The following is a 22,280-nucleotide window of genomic DNA, read 5'->3' as shown; positions in this document are numbered from 1 at the left end:
TGGATTATGACTGCAGTATGTTGTATGATTCTTCAGAATCTGTTGCTGAAGAACATGTAAGATCAGAAGAACCATATTCTGTGAATGCCAGTGGCTTTCTCTTGCTAAGTAAAGTTTTTAAAAGTGCATGTAATACAATAAGGTTTTAATTCCAGAAGATGATGGGTGATAAATGGAAAAGACTTCCATGGTTAAATGAATACTTATTATTAACATGTCTCTTCTCTCTTCATTGATGCATTCAGTTTTGTTTCTTTAATTTTTTTAACCTACCATGTGGGACTTTTTGTAGCTAAAAAAGTTGCTTGTATGTTTTTATGAACCCACTAAACTTAAACAGATTTCTTTAGAAAAATAATGTGGATACATTTTGCTTTCTTCAGGCTCAAGAATGTTAAAATAGAAATGCTTTCTTAAATTCCCTGTCCTGGCTCAAGTTACTAGGTGGTCCCAAGTTACCAGAAGTAAAATTTATAAATCTAACCCCTAGTCTAGACATTTTCCAGCACTGACTGCAGTTCAAAAAATATTAATGTCTAGCCGGCAAAGTGAAATTCCCCCCAGTGATTTTGCAAATGACTAGAAAGTTAACCTTTTGCCAACTGCTCCTTCTGTGCATAGAGGTTATTAAAAAGAATCCAGGCATTTATAGCTAGCACTTTTAAGACTGAAACACCTTGGCATGACCCTTTGTGTCTCCTTCTGTTTATTCAGGCTTGGCCTCTGTGGCTGGAATGTGTGAGCCTGAAAGGAGCTGCAGCATTAATGAAGACATTGGCCTAGGTTCAGCTTTTACCATTGCACATGAGATTGGTCACAAGTGAGTGAGTTTAAAAAAAGAATATGTTTTAATGTATCACCTTTTTAATATTAGATTAATAATAGATTATTTTTTTCCCCATGCATGGCTGTACCATGTATATAGTATTCATGAATGGCAGTACATGTAATTTAGTGTATGTTACCAAGGGCTTTAAATTGAGAGCCTAAGACTCATGGTTTATACTTTGATTGCAGATTCCAGTTAAATCCATTCCTTTGGAGATTTGGCTCACAACCGTTGTACTGTTTCATATTCTTAAATATTGTGTTGTTATTTTGTCTTATACATAATTCGAAATATTATTATTAAAACATACTGATTCAGTTGTCGATATTCATATGCTGTTAGTAATCTGTCACTCAAGCTTGAAGTATATCAAACAGCCATAGACCAGTCATAGCGTCACTGGTTACATTTTAAGCATCAGCATATCATTTTAAAATGCATAATGTTATGAGACTGGTAAAATCTGAGTCGAGTTTGGTCTGGAAACGTTTCAGGTCTTCCTTCAAAAGACAGCGTTGTTAGTACATTGTGGTGACTCTAAGAAGACTAGGCATCTTCTGTTATCAAGAGGTTTCCTTCTTTGTTTGCATGGGTTGACCAAGACTAAGTTATGGATGATACGTTTTTCCAATCATTAGCTGATACAGCTAAAAGTTCCAGTACAGACTGAAATGGAAGCTGTCAATCTGCTGATCAAAAAAAAGGAGTTGGAAGTAAGCAGTTATTTCCAGCCCACCTATCATGAGAGATAAATCATTGGGCAAGTATGATCTCATTTATATTATGTGTGAAAAAACCCACTCTAATTGCACTGAAGTAGATGAATTTTAGAATCCAAAAGCAATTGTATAGGATCTGAACAAAAGTAAAATACATGCAATTGTCCTCATTGTCATTTCTTTCCTTCTTTTCCTTCCTTACCTGCGTGAGTTGAAAAAGGTAGAGGGAAATATATTTCCACTGCTGAAGAAATACCTACTCCAAATAATTTGTTTTCTGAAACAAAAAGATATTTCAGATTAATGAGAAATTCTGAAATTCTTTTTAATAAAACTCTCATACAGTAATAGGTGACCTTGCTGTGAATTCATCACGTTTAACAAGAAAAACAATCTTCCAATACAACATCTTCATTCTAATCCATATGTCATGCAACTATGTATTTTATGCAGGTTATTCCACAGACAATGAAAATAATTCAAATATATGCAGTCATTTTATCATGCGAAGCAGGCACAAGGACAAGAATTGATTTGAAGAGCTTAGACTTTGGTTAGAATCCAAGAAAAACAATATAGCAATAGCATATAGTCTGTGATCACAGGATTTTTTCTTAAACCATCTGTGTTTTCTGCATTCCATATCTTCTGGCTTCTTATATGTAAGGCCTTTTAAAATTCTGAAATCTCAGCTCTTTGGTGCTTTCACCTTATCCTACAGCTGGCATGATATGTCAAATGCTGGTTTGAAAAAGGAAGTAGAAACAATAATCCTTTAGCTTCTATCCAATGCACAGTCACTAAAGAGAACTGCACTAAAAGCTTGGTGCTTAAAATTAGCATACTATGTAAGTATCTTTAGTAAAAGCTGGGCAAAAGTGGGCAAAAAACTCTTCGACGTTTATAATGTTTTGTGCTATCACCTTTCGTTCACCCACGCTGTGACTGAATACCTCTACAGCTAAATCAAAGAAGTTATTTACTCTTAACTTCTTGCTTCCTAGTATACCTAGTAGAAGGATATGTGAGTAAAATAATTGTTTGAGAGAGCCCTTTAAACTTCTTTCCTCTGTCTGCACTGTGATGGTTGCTTTTCTTTTCAGACAGACATGTGAAATAGGAAATTGTCAAATGAAAAATAGAAGCATTTAAGGGATATGTCTACGCTGAATATATAACGTACCACGAAACCCCCCAAAAAACTCTCAATTAAATTAGACTGGAAGTATTGTACTTTGAAAAACCATGTTTTAATTAATTATGTAGTTGCCATGGAATACTAATTTATTTTTTTAAATAAATATTGAACTGAGGAATAAGATTCTCTTGTGATTAGAGAACAGTAATTATAATGCCTATATTTTGATAGATTATTCACATTTTCTCTAAAATTGGATTTGTAAGATTCCCTGGTGGAAGCATGGCTCAACTTATTGTTAGGTTCTATAATTTATTAAATTAGAGTGATGAGAAATCATTAGATCACTCGATTTGACTTTCTGTATATCATAGTGTATTAAATTTAACTTACTTAATCTTGTTTTGATCCAAGTAACTTCCATTTGATTGAAGAATATTATCCAGGAAAGCATTTGGTCTTGAAGATGTAAAGGGAGTGTGAGTGTGATTATTATGGTCAGTCATAATTTTTATTAAATATTTGTAAGTATTTTTGAAAAAACATTTTTGGCTTCTGTTCCTTACCACTTGTGGTTTTTCTATGTGTATAACCCAGTTTTGGTGCAGATAATGGCATGTGCAGTCGAGGCTCATAGGAAGTTTTTTTTACTGAAGACAACAATACACTGTGATTAACTCTGTTTCTTTATTGGGTTTATAAAGAACTGTGCTAGACTAACAGTTCTGAGGACAGCTTTGTATTACTTTTAATACTTCTGTGAACCAGATAAGATTCAGAGTGGGCCCTTTAGCTTTCAGAATAGTGTTTCTACAAATTTGATTTGTGATGCTGGAGTTACAGAATGCTTACTTTCCTACTGTTACGTATTTCACACCAAAAAATGCTTACGGTTTCTGGTAAGCAAAAATCACAGCCAATGATTTCTCATGGCAGGAGTGAGAATTGAATGTATTTGCCCTGCATTGTCAAGAAAAGTTTTTTCTTAGTGAATAAAGAAACTATTTGCAGCATTGAATATACTGTTTTTCTTAGACAAATAAGATGTAAGATCCAGCCCATTTTCTGTTTCCCTACCAGGTGGGTTAGGTTGCTTTCTGCTCTGTGATTTTTAATTTAGATACTTTCTAAAATGCTTAGCTTGCCTCATGCATGCTGTACAGGATGCTTAGTGGAACTGATAGAGAATTCCAGGTTCCATTGAAAGGCGTATATCCTTAAAAGGAAGGTGTTGTGCCATTCATTATTGCAGTCCTATAGAGTTAGCTGAGATCCAAAAACTAAATAACAAAGTAAAAAAGAAGAAATTAGGATGGTGGTCTAGGCTTTGGACAGAGGGCTGCTCATAAAACTTGGAGTAAGAATAGAGTTTACTAGTGAGAGACAGCTATTGAGGGCTGTACACGAGGAGCAGGAAGACAGGGCTGGTGGCTAAAGTCAAAATTGTCCTGACTTATAGAAGATGTAATGAATTGAAATTCAGAGGAGTTTGGCAGTTGTATCTTGGTGGAAAAAAGGTGTAAGAAATGACAAAAAGATAGATTATAGACTATTGGAGTAAATTGGCTTCAAGATGAAGAACCACAGTATTTTCAAACACATACTTAGTTGTAACTTAAAATGTGCCTGCAGTTCTAGAACTTTTTTTGAAGTCTTTTTTTTTTAGTCTGTATGCAAAGTAGAAAAATAGTTTAAATACCTCTCCTCCACATGAGAAAGTTGATCTTCAGTGCTGGAATATGAATTTCTAATCTACAAAATCCTAGGGCTACTTTCAAAAGCTGGTTTTCTTTTTCCTTATTCTTCAGTGATCACTGACCTTTGTGTTTGACCAGCTTATTGGGTTTGTGTGGCAATGTTTTGGTAGTGGGAGGAAGGGGTACTGGGAAGCTACAGGGGTGGCTTCTGTGAGAAGCTTCCCATGTGTCCGATAGAGCCAATGCCAGCCAGCTCTAAGATGGACCTGCTGTTCGCCAAGGCGCTACCACCTGTCAGTGATGGTGGTAGCGCCTCTGAGAGAATATATTTATGAAGAGGGATAAAGACTGCACAACAACAACTGCAGCTGAAGAAAGGAATAAGGCTACATGAGAAAAAAAGCTCAGCAGACCCCAGGGCTTAAAGGAAGGGAGGACATGCTCTAGGTACAGGAGCAGACATTCCACTGCAGCCTGTGGTGCGGAGCATGGTGAGGCAGCTGTGCCCCTGCAGCCCACCATGGAGGTCCATGGAGGAGCAGATCTCCACCTGCAGCCCATGGAGGATGGCATGCTGGAGCAGGTTTGGTGCAGGACTTGTGACTGCACGGGGGACCTGACTGGAGCAGCCTGTTCCTGAAGGGCTGCACCCCATTGAAGGGACCCACATTGAAGCCATCTGTTCTTGAAGGGCTGCACCCCACGGAAGGGACCCACACTGAAGCAGTTCATTAAGAACTGCAGCCTGTGTGAAGGACTCACAATGCTGAAGTTTATGGAGGATTGTCTCCTGTGGGAGGGATCCCATCATGAAGCAGGGGAAGAGTGTGAGGAGTCCTCCTCTGAGGAGGAAGGAGCGGCAGAGACAACGTGTGATGAACTGACCACAACCCCCATTCCCTGTTCCCCTGCTTGGCGGGAGGAGGTAGAGAAAATTGGGAGTGAAGTTGAGCCCAGGAAGAAGGGAGATGCGGAGAGAAGGTATTTCAAGTTTTGGGTTTATTTCTTATTATCCTACTCTGATTTGATTGGTAATAATTAATTTCCCCAGGTCAAGTCTGTTTTGCCTCACTAATCGGTGAGTGATTTGTCCGTGTCCTTATGTAGACCACAATCCTTTTGTTGTATTTTCTCTCCCCTGTCTGCCTGAGGAGGAGGAGTGATAGAGCAGCTTTGGTAGACACCTGGTGTCCAGCCAGGTCAACCCACTACAATCAATCAGACCTCATCTGCATTATAGGACCTGAGTTTGAGTAGATGTTTTCTAGAAGAAATGTGTCTGAAGGAATGTATGTGTTGTGCAACTGGAAGAAGAATACTCCCATCTGAGTTAATAGGAACAGATACTTAAAACTTAAGAAACTTTCAAAAATAGTTGAAACACAACTAGGATGAATTGTACTCACACCTCTTCCTGTCCGCTGTCCCATGAACAGATCTCCAGTTGATGCGCTCAGCATTGTTCATCTATGATGATGACATGTTCCATTTTCCACTATAGCAGGGCTGTCAGACTGTCTCCAATTTACAGTGTATGATCACCTCAGCAGCAGCCAGAACAAGTTAAAATTTGTCCCTACTAGATGCCTAGGGTCCTGCTAGATGCCTAGGATTGAGAACAATGCCTGCAATTTTTAGATACAGTAAAGTTTAAGTAACTTCTTTTAGTTAAAAAAAATCAAAATGAAACAAAATGTATCGAGTTTTTGGGTGGACAAGCCATGGAAGATCATATCGTTCCTCTCTTGCAAAACCGTATTCTTGCCCCCTGCTCTGGTCTTTCGTGTTAAAGGAACACTTTTATATCTGCCTTTGTAATATTGCAGGTATAAAAGCTTGCAAATTCCATTAAAGTGTCTTCTTTGGGACTTCAAATTTAATGGCATTTTGTGCATATAAAATGAGATGTTGTAAACATAAGCCTAGAAAAACAATTCTGGTTTCTGTGACATATTTACAATATGAAAAAGGCTGATGTCTAAATATCTATAAAATACTGTTTGAAGTTTAGAGTGTACAATACTAAAGTAAGTTATCTAACATTAAAGCATTCTAATCAAGGAAAAGGAATGTACTAACACTTCACAGATCTTAACAAAAGTGTAAGTAGAATAAATGAGGGTGAATAGGAAGGTTATCATAACCTTCAGGGCATCATGAATTTCCGAAGGAAATCTGAGCTAAGAAGTTGGCTTCCTTAGTAGAGCCAGTATTTTCCAATTTCTCTTATGGTGCAGAGACTTGATGCCTTCATACTCTAGCTTAGTGTAGCACACAAACCTGACTTGATGTTACTCTTGTGGCATTAAAGCTGGCTAGCTATAGTAGTGTAAGGCAGGAGGATAAGTTTATGCTTGAAGTTTTCTAATATTCCCATAGAAGCCTGTCATTCCCTCATAAGAAAGTTCAGGTTTCTGAATAGGCTGTGTTTTATTTAGTAAATTGCTGTGCCTTTAAGAGTTTCATATGTTATTTAATACAAAATTATGCTGATACATAAAAATTGTATTTGATGGGATGTTTGATCATCACCCATAACTCGGAGAAGATTGATGCTTAGGAATTAAATAGGGAAAATGTTATGATAAAAGTATGCTAAGACTTGTATTTAATTTCATGGCAGATATGCTTATTATAAAGCTCCAATTATTCAATTGATTTGTTTCCCAAGTTTCCAGGGAAGTAGTATGTTTCTTCAAAGTTTTAAATTCTGCATTATCTTTTATTTTTAATGTCATTTAAGGGTGAGTTGCAATTTGCATGCTGTTGTGAAGCTATACCCAGTACTTTTTCTTAACATTGGCTTAGGAATATTTGGAGGGCTACATAGAAAGAGAGCTTTCTCTTATGATGTGGTACAGGGGATATGCTTAAAAACATACAGAAAAAGTTGCCCACCTTCTGTCACTGTAAAACAGTAAAATATGAAGATTGTATCTTCTTGAAAAATTCACCATAAAATCATATAAAGTGACAAATATTTCATTGCTAGTAGATGTGAGAATAATAAAGAAAATTACTATGCCCACACAGAAATCACACTTTTTTATATGTAGCTTGTAGCTCTGATATTGTGGAGGAAAAAAACCAAATCTTTTGAATAGTATATTATGTTTACATTCATGAACTTTTGGTGAGCAAAATAATGCTAAGATATTCTAATTTTTCCTCTTAACTCCTTGTACACATTCCAGTATCACTAAGAAAAGGCAATTTAAAGCTATGGGAACATTTACAGATACAGGGATGCTTACAATTTTCTGATTTTTTCAATAAATAAGAAAATCAGGCTGTAAACAGATATTCTGAACTATATGAAATGCATATAACAATTTAAATGACACATTTTTAATAATTATAAGTACAAAATACTACAAAAATTAACACAGTTTATGAGAAAGTTGGTATCTAATAAAGTAAACTGTCAGGTTTTACAAGGAAATTATAATTCACCCTTTAGGTCTTTGTTCTGGGTTCAGTTGTAGCAGTCATTTTTCTCCTTCTTAGTAGCTGGTGCAGTGCTTAAACCATGACAGTCTTCTAATACAAGAATACTTGTTCAAGCATGCCTTCCATCTTCCATCACTGTAGTAAGGATTTATTGTTAGTCATTTTTAATGTATACTTCTCTGGTGCACTTTATGACCCTTCTCTGCCCTTTGTTTCATTCTCCATAAATGTTATGAGAGCAGTGTGTCTAACCAACACACTGAGGCACTGGAGGAAGTTCTAGCAATGAACCTTGGTCAAAGATACTTAGCTTGAAAATCATCCATTTCACTCCTGGTATGTATGTTTATTCTGTCTCTCCTAGTGCAAACAATTAGTATAATAACACTTCTTAAGGTTAAAGTTTCTTTTCTCTCTTAAAAAGGTTTCTTTTTCCTAAAGAATTACAAGTAGTTATGCAGCTGTAAATCAGCCTTAGATGATGGACAAGATGATCAAGTCTTGATTTTACAGTGTTTTTCTTGCTGGTGTTCCTGTGACTTTGTTGCCTCACCTGACTCAAGATTCTCTGCTTCTTCCTTATGCTTTTAAACAAGTGCAGAACAAATAGGAGCCACTGCTTCCAAAGAATCAAGTCAAATTCATAAAATTCATGAATCAGCAAGTGACTAAACATATACCCTGTTGTATTTAGAGAAAGGAAACATTAGCATTCTCTATAGTTCTGAAGGTTCTAAACCCTAGCAAAGCTAGGAAATTGTTGGACTACAGTTGGAAAGGAGAGATAATTGATACCGAGAAAAAGCAGTTCACTTGAGTAGCACATTTGAGGTAACTTCAGTGCTGTGAAAGTACATGATCTACAAAATAAACCTTGGTGAACGATGCTTGGGAGCATTCAGATTGGTTTGGCTCTGTCTTCTCTGCACCTTAAGTGTTTGTGAAATAAATCAGGATGGGGCCATCCTGGCTGTTTCACAAAAATAAGGTGACATTTCAGAAACATCAGCAACAAGTGTTCTGGCAACCATAAACATCATAGTTCAGAACCACCTGACAAATCAGTAAACTCATCGTAAATACAAATGAAATTGTAGAGACCTCCAGTATTGTCCCATTGCAAGATAAAGGAAGGGCAGACAAGAAGTTTAGATTCCCATGCTTATCTAATGTGTTTTATTCAGTGCAGCTGAGGCTAGTTATCTCCTCTGTAGTTTTTGAGGTCAGATCCGAAGTTGGATGTGTATTACAAATAATTCCATCAGATAGTTTCTGGGTTGGTTTTTTTTTTTCAGATATAAGGAAAAACAGATTTCCAAGGAAAAAAAAATCTGTTCCATTACAGATGTTAGTAAATGAAACAGGCACATAGAACTAGTCAGATGTGCTGCCTTCTTAGTATTTTTTAAAAAGCATACAGACTATAGAGAAATTGCAGGACAGTTTCAGTTATGATTTTAAAGTTGTTTGTGTTGCTGTTTGCAGAGTTCTTAAGTATAATGTAGGTGCTCTCCTGGGAAGTGAGGAACCATAATGGTTGGAAAAAAAGAGCTGCTAGGTTAAACATCTGTCTTTGAGACAGTATGTGGAAACCTCATAGCAGCCTTCCAGTATCTGAAGGGGGCCTACAAGGGTGCTGGGGATGGACTGTTCGTCAGGGACTGTAGTGACAGGACAAGGGGTAATGGGTTCAAACTTAAACAGGGGAAATTTAGATTGGATATAAGGAAGAAATTCTTTACTGTTCGGGTGGTGAGGCACTGGAATGGGTTGCCCAGGGAGGTTGTGAATGCTCCATCCTTGGTGGTGTTCAAGGCCAGGTTGGATGAGGCCTTGGGTGACATGGTTTAGTGTGAGGTGTCCCTGCCCATGGCAGGGGTGTTGGAACTAGGTGATCTTAAGGCCCTTTCCAACCCTAACTATTCTATGATTCTATGAAAGGTAGCTTCATAGTAAAACTGTTGTGTCACCTGTCAAGACTTCTTACTCTCCCTTCACTAATCTGGCTGAGACAAAATTATACTGGTAGCTTTTAACATGCTCTTTAAGCCAGTGAAAGAAATACAGTCTGCATCTGTTTAGTGAGTTTGAGAAAGTAAATTATGTAAATTAAAAGAGTGGCTCTACAAAAAGTATTTTATGTTCCTTCCTTTTTTCTCTGTCTTCCCATCCCAATCTAATTAGAAACATGCTTTTGTAAAAGTCATAGCTTTAATATAATGAATGCCAAATATAACCAACATGCTGTGATGGAAATAAAACTGATACTTTGGACAAAAATGTGTTTTCATCTGCAATCCTAGCCATAGGAGTGCAAATTACTGTGCCGTAATGGCATGCTGCCACTACCGTCTTTGGAAATAGATGACAGTAATTGCAAAATCCATTTCCAAGCATCAGAAAAAAATTACCTGCACCTAATGATCAGTTTCCTCCTAATTCAGACACAGGGGCAAGTAGAAGAACCTTCTTGGAAAGGAACAGATGATTTAGGTGAATGAATATTCATTAAAAAATAAGAATACCATCAGCTCATGAAAAGACATTGAGCTCCTGAGTGCATCAGGAACTGCAGCTTATGTGCACTGACATGCTTTTTATCATGTATACTGCTGCCACCATCAGCAACATCAGCTTTTTCATAAGGAGAACTGGTAAGAGAAGGAAATATATTTGACTACAAAATTTGTTCTTTTTTCCCCCTTTTTTTAGGCCCCAAACCTTTAGTTCCCAAACAGTTAAAGTCAGTCATTGCTTTGACAAATGAAATAAACTAACTAGGGATAAGCTGGATATCAGATATAGAAAGAATGACCCAATTCACCTCTTTCCCACATACCCAAATGCCTATTTCTATAAAGGAGTTATTAATAGATATTATAAAAAACTAAGGGTTTCTATTTTAAGAAATTGGACAGAGGAAATTAAAAGAACTGTTTGTATCTGAAGTATCCCTAATTCTACAAACTTGTGACACTTGAGAACTAGGTCGGTAAAGCATATCTTTCATTGCAAAATTCTGTGTTAGTTTGTTGCATTGCACATCTAAGTTCTTCACTGCCAAAATATGTATCAATATTGAAGACTGATCATAATAATGAACAGTGGTCTGAATTTCATTATAATGCATACATTACTTAGACATTGTTTATGAAGCTGTATTTTTTATATGTGATATTAAAAAATACTTTTTTTGTATAATAATCCAAGGTTTCAGTCAGACCTTCCGTGTCTCTAATGTACTATATGGCTTTCGGCATTTATGAAATATTGTATGTTGAACTAGGTACATGCAGGCATTGCTACAGACTAGGTATTCCATAATGAGATATCTCACAGACAATGAAGTGGCCTTTTTGATAATTACAAAATTATAGAATGGTTTGGGTTGGAAAGGATCTTAAGATCATCTAATTCCAACACCCCTGCCATGGGCAGGAGTGCTTCACACTAGACCATGTCACCCAAGGCTCTGTCCAGCCTGACCTTGAACACTGCCAGGGATGGAGCATTCACAACCTCCCTGGGCAATCCATTCCAGTGCCTCACCACCCGTACAGTAAAGAATTTCTTCCTTATATCCAATCTAAACTTCCCCTGTTTAAGTTTGAACCCATTACCCCTTGTCCTGTCACTACAGTCCCTGATGAATAGTCCATCTGCAGCATCCTTGTAGGCCCCCTTCAGATACTGGAAGGCTGCTATGAGGTCTCCATGCAGCCTTCTCTTCTCCAGGCTGAACAGCCCCAACTTTCTCAGCCTGTCTCCATACGGGAGGTGCTCCAGTCCCCTGATCATCCTCGTGGCCCTCCTCTGGACTTGTTCCAACAGTTCCATATCCTTTCTATTTTGAGGACACCAGAACTGCACACAATACTCCAAGTGAGGTCTCATGAGTGCAGAGTAGAGGGGCAGTATCACCTCCTTCGACCTGCTGGTCACGCTCCTCTTGATGCAGCCCAGGATATGGTTGTTTTCTGTGCTGAGAGCGCACACTGCCAGCTCATGTTCAGTTTCTTGGACCCCCAAGTCCTTCTTCACAGGGCTGCTCTGAATCTCTTCTCTGCCCAACCTGTAACTGTGCCTGGGCTTGCAGAACCTTGCACTTCACCTTGTTGAATGAACTTCATGAGGCTAGCATTGGCCACCTCACAAGCGTGTCAAGGTCCCTCTGGATGGCATTCCTTCCCTGCGGCATATCAGCCGAACCACACAGCTTGGTGTCATTGGCAAACTTGCTGAGGGTGCACTCAATCCCACTGTTTTTTGCCCCCAAGTGATTGAATGGAAATAAAAGGCAGACTAAGAAAATGGATTTCTAGGGAGGTGTATGCTATTAAGAAATATTCTGTTCATTTGCTTGGTTTATGTCAGACTCATCAGGTATATGTTGTTGTTTTTTAGGAATAAGAGTAATAATTTAACTGTAGTGAAAGTCTTTCCAAGAAAATGCTCTATAACTTCTAGTTTTAATTTTATGGTTGATGATCAAATTAAAGAATAATTAAAGCTATAGCTAATAGCCAATAATAAAGATTATTAAAGCTGTAGCTCTGTGTATATAGTAGTCCACAATGTAAGTATATAAGTAGTTTATATATCCAAGTATATAAGTAGTGCAGGATTTCTAAGATGTGAGGATTCTTTCGCCCTTTGTCATTTTCTGGAGTCATATCATCTTTGCTGAAGGTTAACTAATTTGTCGCCCAGAAATCTCTGTTGGCCAAATGCCACCCAGAGGTTTCTAACTGCATTTTTTGCTGATTTTTAGTCATCTTGTTTCCAATGTTCCATGCCAAAGCAGAACTCCTAATAGAAGTGCTCCAAGTCACTGTGTGAGTGGATACAGAGAGGAATTGCTCATACAGCACGGCACTGGAAATTGCAAACCCCATGTTCTGCTTGAATTACCATTGGCTGCTGTCTGCCTGTACTGTACGGTTAGAGCAACATCACCTATTCTGTATTTGTGCTTGTTTACCAATCCATGTGCCAGTTCCACAACGTATACTCCTTATCTAGGTACAATACCAAATAAGGACTGAGTGTTCTGTATTCATGTTGCAAGAATATTGTTAATTTTCTTTATAAAATAAGTAAAATGCTTCCAAAACTCTGTGGGAGAACTTAAGTTATGTAATTGTGCAGTATTCTGAGATTTGAATAAACTAAACAGAACTTAACTGATTCTGATTCTCTGCTAAAGACATCCCCTGTAGTAAGTGTTCTTTTTGATCTAAAGTGGTTTCTATAAAGGTGACTAAGTTTTAAGAGGTGTCTGATGCTACAGAAAAGTAACAAGTTATTTCTCTCTTCTTTCGGGCAGTTTTGGTATGAATCATGATGGAATTGGAAATTCCTGTGGGACCAAAGGTCATGAAGCAGCAAAGCTAATGGCAGCTCATATTACAGCGAACACCAACCCTTTCTCTTGGTCAACCTGTAGTCGGGATTACATCACCAGTTTTTTAGAGTAAGTAATCTCTCAAGAAAAATCATGAGTTTTCAAAAAATTGACACTTTTCAGAATAAATAGTTGAGATTCAGTGACCTGTTCTTATGGTTTACATTTATAGAATGAACTGACATAAATACAGCAAGTCACTTAAGATTTTTATTTTGTAAACCACCTTTTCTGTCTAACAGCAAAAGTTTCTGCTCCATTCCCACCTTGAAGTTCTCATTATTAATTTGTGCAAAACATTTTGAAGTGCTGATTGTATCCCATTACTTCATTAATCTGAGGGTGAGAAATAGAGGAAGGTGGAGTTTAAAGAATTCCAATCTAAAGGTAATCTAAAGGCAATCTAAAGAAGGGAACAGGGCCATAGCCCTGTTGCCCTGTTACTTGTACATTTCATTCTCCAGATTTTTTTAAGGCAGTCTTGTGGGGTTTTATCTGTCAATGTCCTTTGGTACCATTGGTGAGACTATAAAAAGATTATATGGGAGGATGTCATAATCTTGATATTAATACCTTAAAATTGTGCTAACCTATACTTACGTGGTGATTTTTATCAAGTACATTACTACCTGTAATTTAACTTCTGTATGAAAAAAAAATTAAACAGTCAAAATATGTTGGTCTTGACACCATGCTCATACCAGTGTATGCATTGGTATATATGATGCATAGCAAAGCCTTTATATGTATTTTCACTTGTGGAAGACAAACACAGAACTGTGAGTTCACTGAGAACAAATTAATAACAGGATTTTTTTAAATGGCATAATGCAGGCTTTGTGGGAACAAATTGCAGTTGATTGGTAAGTTCAGTGTCATCAATGCAATAATTCCTTCAAAAAATAAAGGTTGTTCATTAATGAAGACACATAACTATTTTAGGAGATGGACTTAAATCACTGAAGTTGTCTAACTATGAGACTACCTAAGAGCAAAACTAGTTTCTCCTCCTCTTTAAGGGATCTAACCTCACAATGGGGTGCTGTATTCTGAATCTTACCTAAATGGAGCCATCCAGACCAATACATTTTCTTTAGGTTGGTTCAAATGTAGTTTCCCATGCAATACAGAGGGTCACTGAATTGGTCTGAAGAGGTGTTGGAGCTCCTATAGAGTCAGTGGGCAGAGGCAAATGTTTAATGTTGTTGCTGTTCAGAGGAAAAAAGTATCTCTTCAGTTATTGTATCAGGTAAAGGCATTTTATATCACCCTGCTGAACTGTGCACCCACACAGTTTTTGTATCAAAGTGTTTTAAAATGAGGGTTGAAAAAAATAAAGCATACTGGGTAAAGTCATACTTATATATATGCATGATACACATTTCTCAGTATATAAATATATTTTCTCTGGAGGTCTATATATGTATTAATATAATGATTTATTTATATATATATATATTTAACACTACCATTATAAAAATAGATGTACAGGGTAGTTTTATCTTTTCACCACAATCATTCGTCCGTGATTTCCAGTTATCTGTGTAAATCCAACACTTCCTATTGGTAGTATTTCTAATGTATCATGCAGCCTAGTTTTAACTATGACAAAGAATATGGTTTTCACTTCACTTCTGAGAGATTATTTCATGGCTTTGTAGTTCTAACTGTAATATTACAGTTCAGGTATTTTCTTGTGACATTTGCGGGTTTGTTTCTTACTGTTCCAGTTCTGTCATTCTCTGTCTCATTTACTTCTATTTGTTGCTTTCCTTTGACGTCCATTTTGATCTCATAATTGTCCTCATAATAAGTTGTCTATTGGTGAAGACATAATTCAACAGATAGTTAAGAAGTCATTTCTTATTTATGGGTTTAGAGAAGGAAACATGGTAAAATTGTGTGGCTTGTGTTATGCTGCAGATAAAATAGAACTGAGTATTTGTACATAAGTTCCCGCACAGTTTCAGCCTGAATGATTACACATGGCACCATCAATAATAAGTTATTGTTTATAATATTTTAGCTATATATTTTTAACTTGGCTATAAATGTTATTTTTTTTCAAAGCTACTTTGGCTAAACATTATTTTACATATTGCAATTAAGATTAGCTTTTCCCATTGTAAAGGATATTGTGTCAAATAACTAAGAGCAGCAGATGAGGAAAATGCTGTAGAGGCAAAGTGTCAAGGTGTTGTTATCTGTGTCTCCAGATAGATTAGACTCTTCTGCCTTTCTTTCTATTTTACCTCAAGAATGGGAAAACAGCTTGGACAGGACCCTGTAGACTACAAACAAGAAAACAAGTGTTTGTTTTCTTTTTTTGTTTGTTTGGGGGTTTTATTCTGTGCTGTATGAGTATGGCTAGTTTAGCTGTGTCTAACAAGAAAGATAGAACATGATGGGATGGAATGCAGATACAAAAGCAGAAAACTGAGGCTGTGAGTCTGTGTGACATTCCACACCACCAAGATTTATCAGCTAGGGTCTGGATACAGGTTTGGGCAGGGCTGTCATGGCATGAGGATAATGCAGCTGGAATGAATTTCGCTAGAAATCACGTGTTCACAGTATTACATGGTAAGATAGATTAATGTGGATTTACCAGTTAACCAGCTTGGGTCATCACTTGTTCCAGCAGTTTTGCACTGTGTGCCATTTGATAGTGTGGATACCTCTTTGTGCTTTATGATCAGACAAAAGTATTTTGAAGCAGAAGTCATCCTGGTGACAGTCAAAGTAGAGCCTCACCTTCATCCTTCCTCACAAATTTCTTAAATCTACACCCAGAAACAAATTTTCCAGACTGAGGCTACTGAGGAATAGCCATTAAGGATCAGTTGCAAGGTATGAGTTCAGTCAGGCACTAGTTGGGAAAGCAATTTATTTTGCAGAGTTGTAGGCAGAGGATAAATATGACTCAAAGGATGACAGTAAGACAAAGCAAAGCTATATATTGCAAATAGATCTATTAGGACCTCAAGAAGGATGGCCAGCCAGGTTCTGAAATGGCCAAAGAAAATAATTTTGTTCTGGAGCGAACATTCATTCTAGCACATAATAGCTGTTGTCTTAAGCTTTATGTGAAAGATTAAATGAATTCAGTTTATCAACTGAATCGTTCATAAGTACTTTACACTGGCTTTAAATTTCAGTAACCTTTTATGGAATTAAATGCAAAAATACTCACAGAGGATTGAAAGGTTTGGGAGCAGTGTCTGAAAACAGATACCCCTGTGAGAGGAATAGAAGCCCTTAATAACTATAGGAGAAATGAACCAAGCCTAAAAATACTGTTTGTGACTGGAAAGCAAATAGTATAAATTTCGTTCTGTGCAGCGTGTGTACATAGGTATATATATAATACTTATATAGCATGCAAGTTGCACTATATCTGGCATGTGTTTATACAGTTTGTCTGTAGAGCCATTGAGATAGCTAGATACAAAGAAGAGAACTTTTTGCTTAGAATTTTTTACTCAGTTATTTTTATGTTTTGTAATGACAAAATCTGGTGCTTTCTGAAATTGTAGTTTGTTAATTATGTCAGGATCAGATACGAGAAGTTGTTAGAAGAAGCCAGATGGCCAACTTTTGTCTTTCAAAGGCAGGATTGTTTTTAGAAGATGATTGGAGAAGAACCAAGAGTCTTCAAACTATTTGAATAAGTAATATATATCACAGGAAATTCTTGGGAGAATCTCTAGGATAGCAATGCAGCAGGATTTATGTCTGAGACTACACCTTTCCAGCTCTGGAAAGGAGCCAAAAGAACCTCTGTCCAAGCATATCCAGGTAGACAATGTTTAAAGAAATTGTGAAGGACAGAATCAGCAGCAGATTCGCATTAACTTGTTTGTTGAATGTTTGACGAAATAAATACAGAACACTAATTGGCCCAATATTTTGTAGTTCAGTATAATCCCACACTTTCAAGGCCAGATAGATTTTGGCAGGTGGATGATTTTGATAGATGGACCAATAGAGTTTTCCTGGTATGGCTGCTTGGTAATTACTCAAATGAATAGAAGAACACTTTGAACACAGACCATACTGTGGAGTAAAGCATACATTAAGGAAATGGCAAATTTTCTGCTACCAAAGAAAAGAAAAATCGAGTACTATGAAAAGATTGTGCAAAATCAGAGTCTTTCCTATGAAATATCTAATCAGGCATAGATTCAGCCTTGCATAAAAGATTAGAAAGTTGTAGAATTTGTTATGAGAGTGAGTGATAAATTGACATCAATATATTAATTGCCCTATCATTCAAGAATATTTTTATTTAATAATCCTGCTCTGGTTCATTTTAAACATACCACTCCAAATCACACTTCCATTACTTATGCCCTGATTCTGCAAATATTTATGCTAGTATCTATAGACTCTTGAGCTTGAGTTTGTAGAGTTTATTCATTAATGTCAAGTTAAGCAGTTTTTGTGACCTGTACAGAAATACATTCTGGTGCTCTCTAAAAACATATGTTAAAGATATGAAGTAAGGATTCTGTTAGGTGCCAAGTGTTATATGTAGGTGTATAAATAATTAATGGGTTTATATGTATGTGTATAAAATGCACAGTGTTTATAGTTAGTAAATTTTACTTTTTTCACTATATTTTATGGGTAATTTGGTAACAGAGTTGAGTAAACTATTATAAATACTATCGATATATTTGTATACATGATTGTTTATCATAGATAATGATATATTTCTAGTACATTTCATTTATGATGGGTAATCATAGCTTATATTATAGTCTACATCATTATTATGAATAAGACAACATTCAAAACCTACTTTCAGTGCCAGTGTTTGAGGATCTTTTCTTCAACCATTGAAGGAGTTGTGTTGTTCTGTGTATATTGCTGAGATATTTTGGAATAGATACTGTAATAGGAGTATCTGTGTTTTTTGCTTTTTCTCTTTATTGGCTTTGGATACAATAGTGATGTCTATATAGAGATGATGATCCTCAGTTTTGTATTGTTCAGTTTGTAAAGTTTTTATCATTGAATCCCTGCTTCTTGTTATTTTGATCAAACAATTAGCAGTGATAGCATGTCTGAGATCTTAGGCTTTCAGAGTGCTCTAGAGTCCTTGATATTCTTCCAGACAGAGGATTAATTTGCTATCTTGTGATATTAAAATATACAGTAATGTTTAAATTACATTACAACGATCTCTTGAGCCACTACACTGTAATACTGGATGAATGACATCAACCTTAGCTATTTTATAACTGAAACCACTCCCACTATGTTACATAAACCCCCATGAAATCAATCTAAAATTAAGAAAATCAGAAAGTCTTTTGAGTACTAGCAGTATCTTGTGGAGTAATTAGGTGAAAGGATGAGTTTGAGATCATCTTATTTCTATTATAGACACTAAAGGTTTATCCACTCCCTGTTCAAAAATGTAAATGCTGCATAGTTTTTTTTGACTTTGTATATGCTTCTTATAGAAGATAAAATCACAAAGCTCAAAAGTGATTGTGAGTAGTAATGTTCTAAAGTGGCAGAGATGAAGGTATTTGAGCATTCTTTTCCATCCTATTTTCTTTTCTCACATCTACACAAAGGGCTGTTTTCACTTTTATAGGCCAGATGGATAATAACTAAGATCTCTGTTTATAAAGTACTCTGATACCATTGTTCTTGCACCAGTTTGGTTTATTTCTCTAGATTTATCATTTTACTTTTCTCAAGTATCTTGAGTTTTGTTTTGGTGGAGCAAAGAGAAAGAGAGAACAAGGATATAGAGTCAAGAGTATTACCATTCCTGAGTCCAGTAGAAGTTATATGAAAAGCATACATGGTCCCCAGCCTGTATTCATCACTTATAGAGCTTTGGTGAGACCTTTCATTACCAATGGAAAGTCCCTTGTTTTATCAGCATGTTTTACAACACATGCTATTTCTTTTCCAAAACGTTTCAGTTCAAAGAATACAGTATCAGTTCTCACACTAAGTTTGTATAATGTGTCAATTTTGTTTAACGCTTGACAGAAATAATAGAACTGAAGCAGAAGGAAAGAAAAAAACATATTTTCAGTCTGAGAGGTGGTGATGTAATGCAGCTAGTAAGTGAATGACTGCTTAGTCATTTTCTTGGTTTTTTGCTACTACAACTATTTCATTATGGTGGAAATTCTGGCATTAGAGCAGAAGAGGCATACTTTTCTATTTATTACAAGGATTTTTTATTACAAGGACTTTCTGCAGCTCAGTGTCTGTGGAGTAAGTGTGCTCTAATTTTCAGGTTCAGTGAATTTAAAAATTTAGATCTGATTCTTTAATCTGATCCATGAAGGGATTTATATGCCTACGGAGAGGGTCACTAATGGTTTTAAGGGTTTTTAAATGCTGTGCCCATGGCAGTCTGTTTACAGGACCACAGTTTACTGGATCTATGGAAATGTTCCCATTATATACAATACTAGCTCAAGCTGATGTAAAGTGCTAAACTTCCCACTGCTTGTTTTAGCAATATTCTTATGTGAAATTTGGTCCAGACAATGCAGAAAAATCACATTGTATTTGAGTTATTTTCATCTCAAATTATATATCATCCTCATACACACAAAATACAACACTGAAATACTTCAAAAGTATGTAGGATAGTTTCCAACTTCTCTTATTAGAAGATGTATATGCTTGCAATAATGTAAACTGGAATGAAAGGGGCAATTACATTATTTCTTATGCCAGTTGATATTTTAAAGGCAGATTTCAGCTGAGATGGTGGTTGTGTAGTTAAATCACAGTAAATTAATTGGTATTAGTAATCAAATATTATTTTTTTTTACCTGGTTATTGCATTAGTTGCTGTTTTCCTTCCTCTGAAATGGTCAGCTGTTGTTTGTTTCGTTGTTTTTCCAAAATGCTTATTGCAGTATTTCAAAGGATTGAATAGAATAGGGTTAAAATGAGAACATAAAATGTGTAGTTAAAGGAGGGTTTTCTCTCTTTTTTTATCTGCAGATGAAAAGTATAGAAAATTGGAGATCTCCAAAACACAGTGTAGTACATTCACTTCTGAAATTATGTTCCTTTGGCAAGGTGCATGGAAAAGATTTGAGAAAAAAACCCATAAGTGCTGGCAAAATTTGTAGGAATGTTGGAAAAATATTTAAAGTGTTGGCATAAGATTTCTTTAAAAATCCTCACTTATTCACATGTGAAATGAAAGTTAAAAAGCATCTGTCCTCTTTTATGTGCACTGACTAATAAAACTGAATAATTATATTTAGCAAAGTACGAAGTTTTTTAAGCTGAGTTCTGTCTGCATTTGGCTTTCTTTGTTATTTATTCCACTACACTAAAATATTGTGGTTGAATATGGACATATTTTGGAAAGAAAACACCAATCCGCAACCAAAAGAGTGAATATAAAAGAAGAAAATATTACAGTTTTCAAAGAAGATGAACTTCATTCTAACATGAAATTTTTAAGACTAAATATGATTAATACAATAAAAAATATCTTTGATCCATACAAATTAGATAAATTTGAAGATCCTTCAAAATCTTTACCACATTAAATATTTTGTTCACTCAAATGGAAGAAAAAGCATGCATGTTAAGATCCTAATACAATAAACATTTAGTCATATTGACATTTAAATGTGTTTTACTTTTATCTATCAAGCTGCTTTTATCTATAAAGTTGTACTTAGCTCTTTGAAGGATGAGAAGGGTCATTAAGAATTACCAACTGAATTTCTTTTATTTGCTTAATTTGTGTATTTTCCATTCTATGACCAAATGTAGCTATTCTTCAGTGAAAACAGATAGGAATCTTAAAACAAAAATGAAAATCAGTCTTGTGTGGCTCAGAAATTATCACACTTTTAAAAACAATGATTTATGAAATCCATTTCACGATCTGAAATAAGTACTTTTGTTAATAATAATGATGAAAAATTATATTAAAATCTTAATTCCCTCTATTTTTTCTTTATACTATGGGTGTACCATCTTACTGTTTGTTTATTGCAGTCATATTTGTTTCACACCCAGTGCTGTTAAAAATAAGAACTAGATACATGATATCATTACTGTGATTTACAGTCAGGAGAATTCCTAATTGATTTGGTCCTTTATGTTGAACAGTTCGGGCCGTGGTACTTGCCTTGATAATGAGCCTCCCAAGCGTGACTTTCTTTATCCAGCTGTGGCCCCAGGTCAGGTGTATGATGCTGATGAACAGTGTCGCTTCCAGTATGGAGCAACATCCCGCCAATGTAAATACGGGGTAAGAAGTCTTAATCCTTATGCTGAGTGTTCTACTTAGTCATTTGTATATATTCCATTGTAACATAAATCTTTAGTTAGATGCAGCAGTGGACTACAGATTCCAATAGCATGTCTGGTCCATCATATGTAAGCAAAGGGTACATTTTAGTCCTTACGCTGCATCATTTCTCAATTGTGGGTTCTGTACACCAAAATATGTGGGTAACAATGAGATGGGAAAAGCATTCTTTAATTTTAGGGGAAGAAAGGGAGCCTAGAACACTTGTTCCTTGCTCCTTGTAAAGTGCACAACAGAATTTTCACTGATTTTGGTTATGTAAAACCAGGTTCATGTTATATTAATTGTATCAAAATATTTATTGATTTGTCAGGTCTGGTTTTCTTCCCTCTTCCCTCCTCCCTTCCCCAACACTGAGTTTATTGTTTCTCACATTGTTCAGATCTCTTTTTGAAAAGATTACTTACGGTTTTGGGAAGAGAGGAACATGAAGTTACATAGCTAAATAGAATACTGAATAGCTAAGTACTAGCAAAGCTTTGGCTGCAAGTACCAGTGTATAATAATTAAGGTAAATAAATTCAAAGTAGAAATAAAAACCTGCACACTTAGGCCACAATGCAGTAAATCTGTAAATATTTACATAAAATTGTGCAGCCGTAAGTATGTAGCGAAAGGATGCATTCTGTTGTGCTTGTTATCAAATAACCAGCTGAGACTAAATTAAATATACCTCAAAAATGTATATAGTGATTTACAAGTAAATAGTTTTAATAATAT

General features: G+C 36.0%; 1 protein-coding gene across 1 annotated transcript in view; it reads left to right on the top strand.

Moving 5' to 3' along the window:
* ADAMTS6 (ADAM metallopeptidase with thrombospondin type 1 motif 6) overlaps positions 1-22,280 on the top strand; it is a gene marked incomplete at its 3' end in the record, with an annotated part of 146,988 nt that overhangs the window by 53,588 nt on the left and 71,120 nt on the right. The window contains exons 8-10 of the mRNA XM_080637567.1: positions 715-820; positions 13,160-13,306; positions 21,359-21,500. Of these exons, the coding sequence (XP_080493693.1) occupies positions 715-820; positions 13,160-13,306; positions 21,359-21,500 (395 nt within the window). The remainder of the gene's footprint in view (positions 1-714; positions 821-13,159; positions 13,307-21,358; positions 21,501-22,280) is intronic.

This window comes from Psittacula echo, assembly GCF_963264785.1.
Source record: "Psittacula echo genome assembly, chromosome: Z".
In the NCBI taxonomy this organism is placed as follows: domain Eukaryota; kingdom Metazoa; phylum Chordata; class Aves; order Psittaciformes; family Psittacidae; genus Psittacula; species Psittacula echo.
Note: the sequence above shows the minus strand (reverse complement) of the source record. Positions and strands in the feature narration are given on the sequence as shown.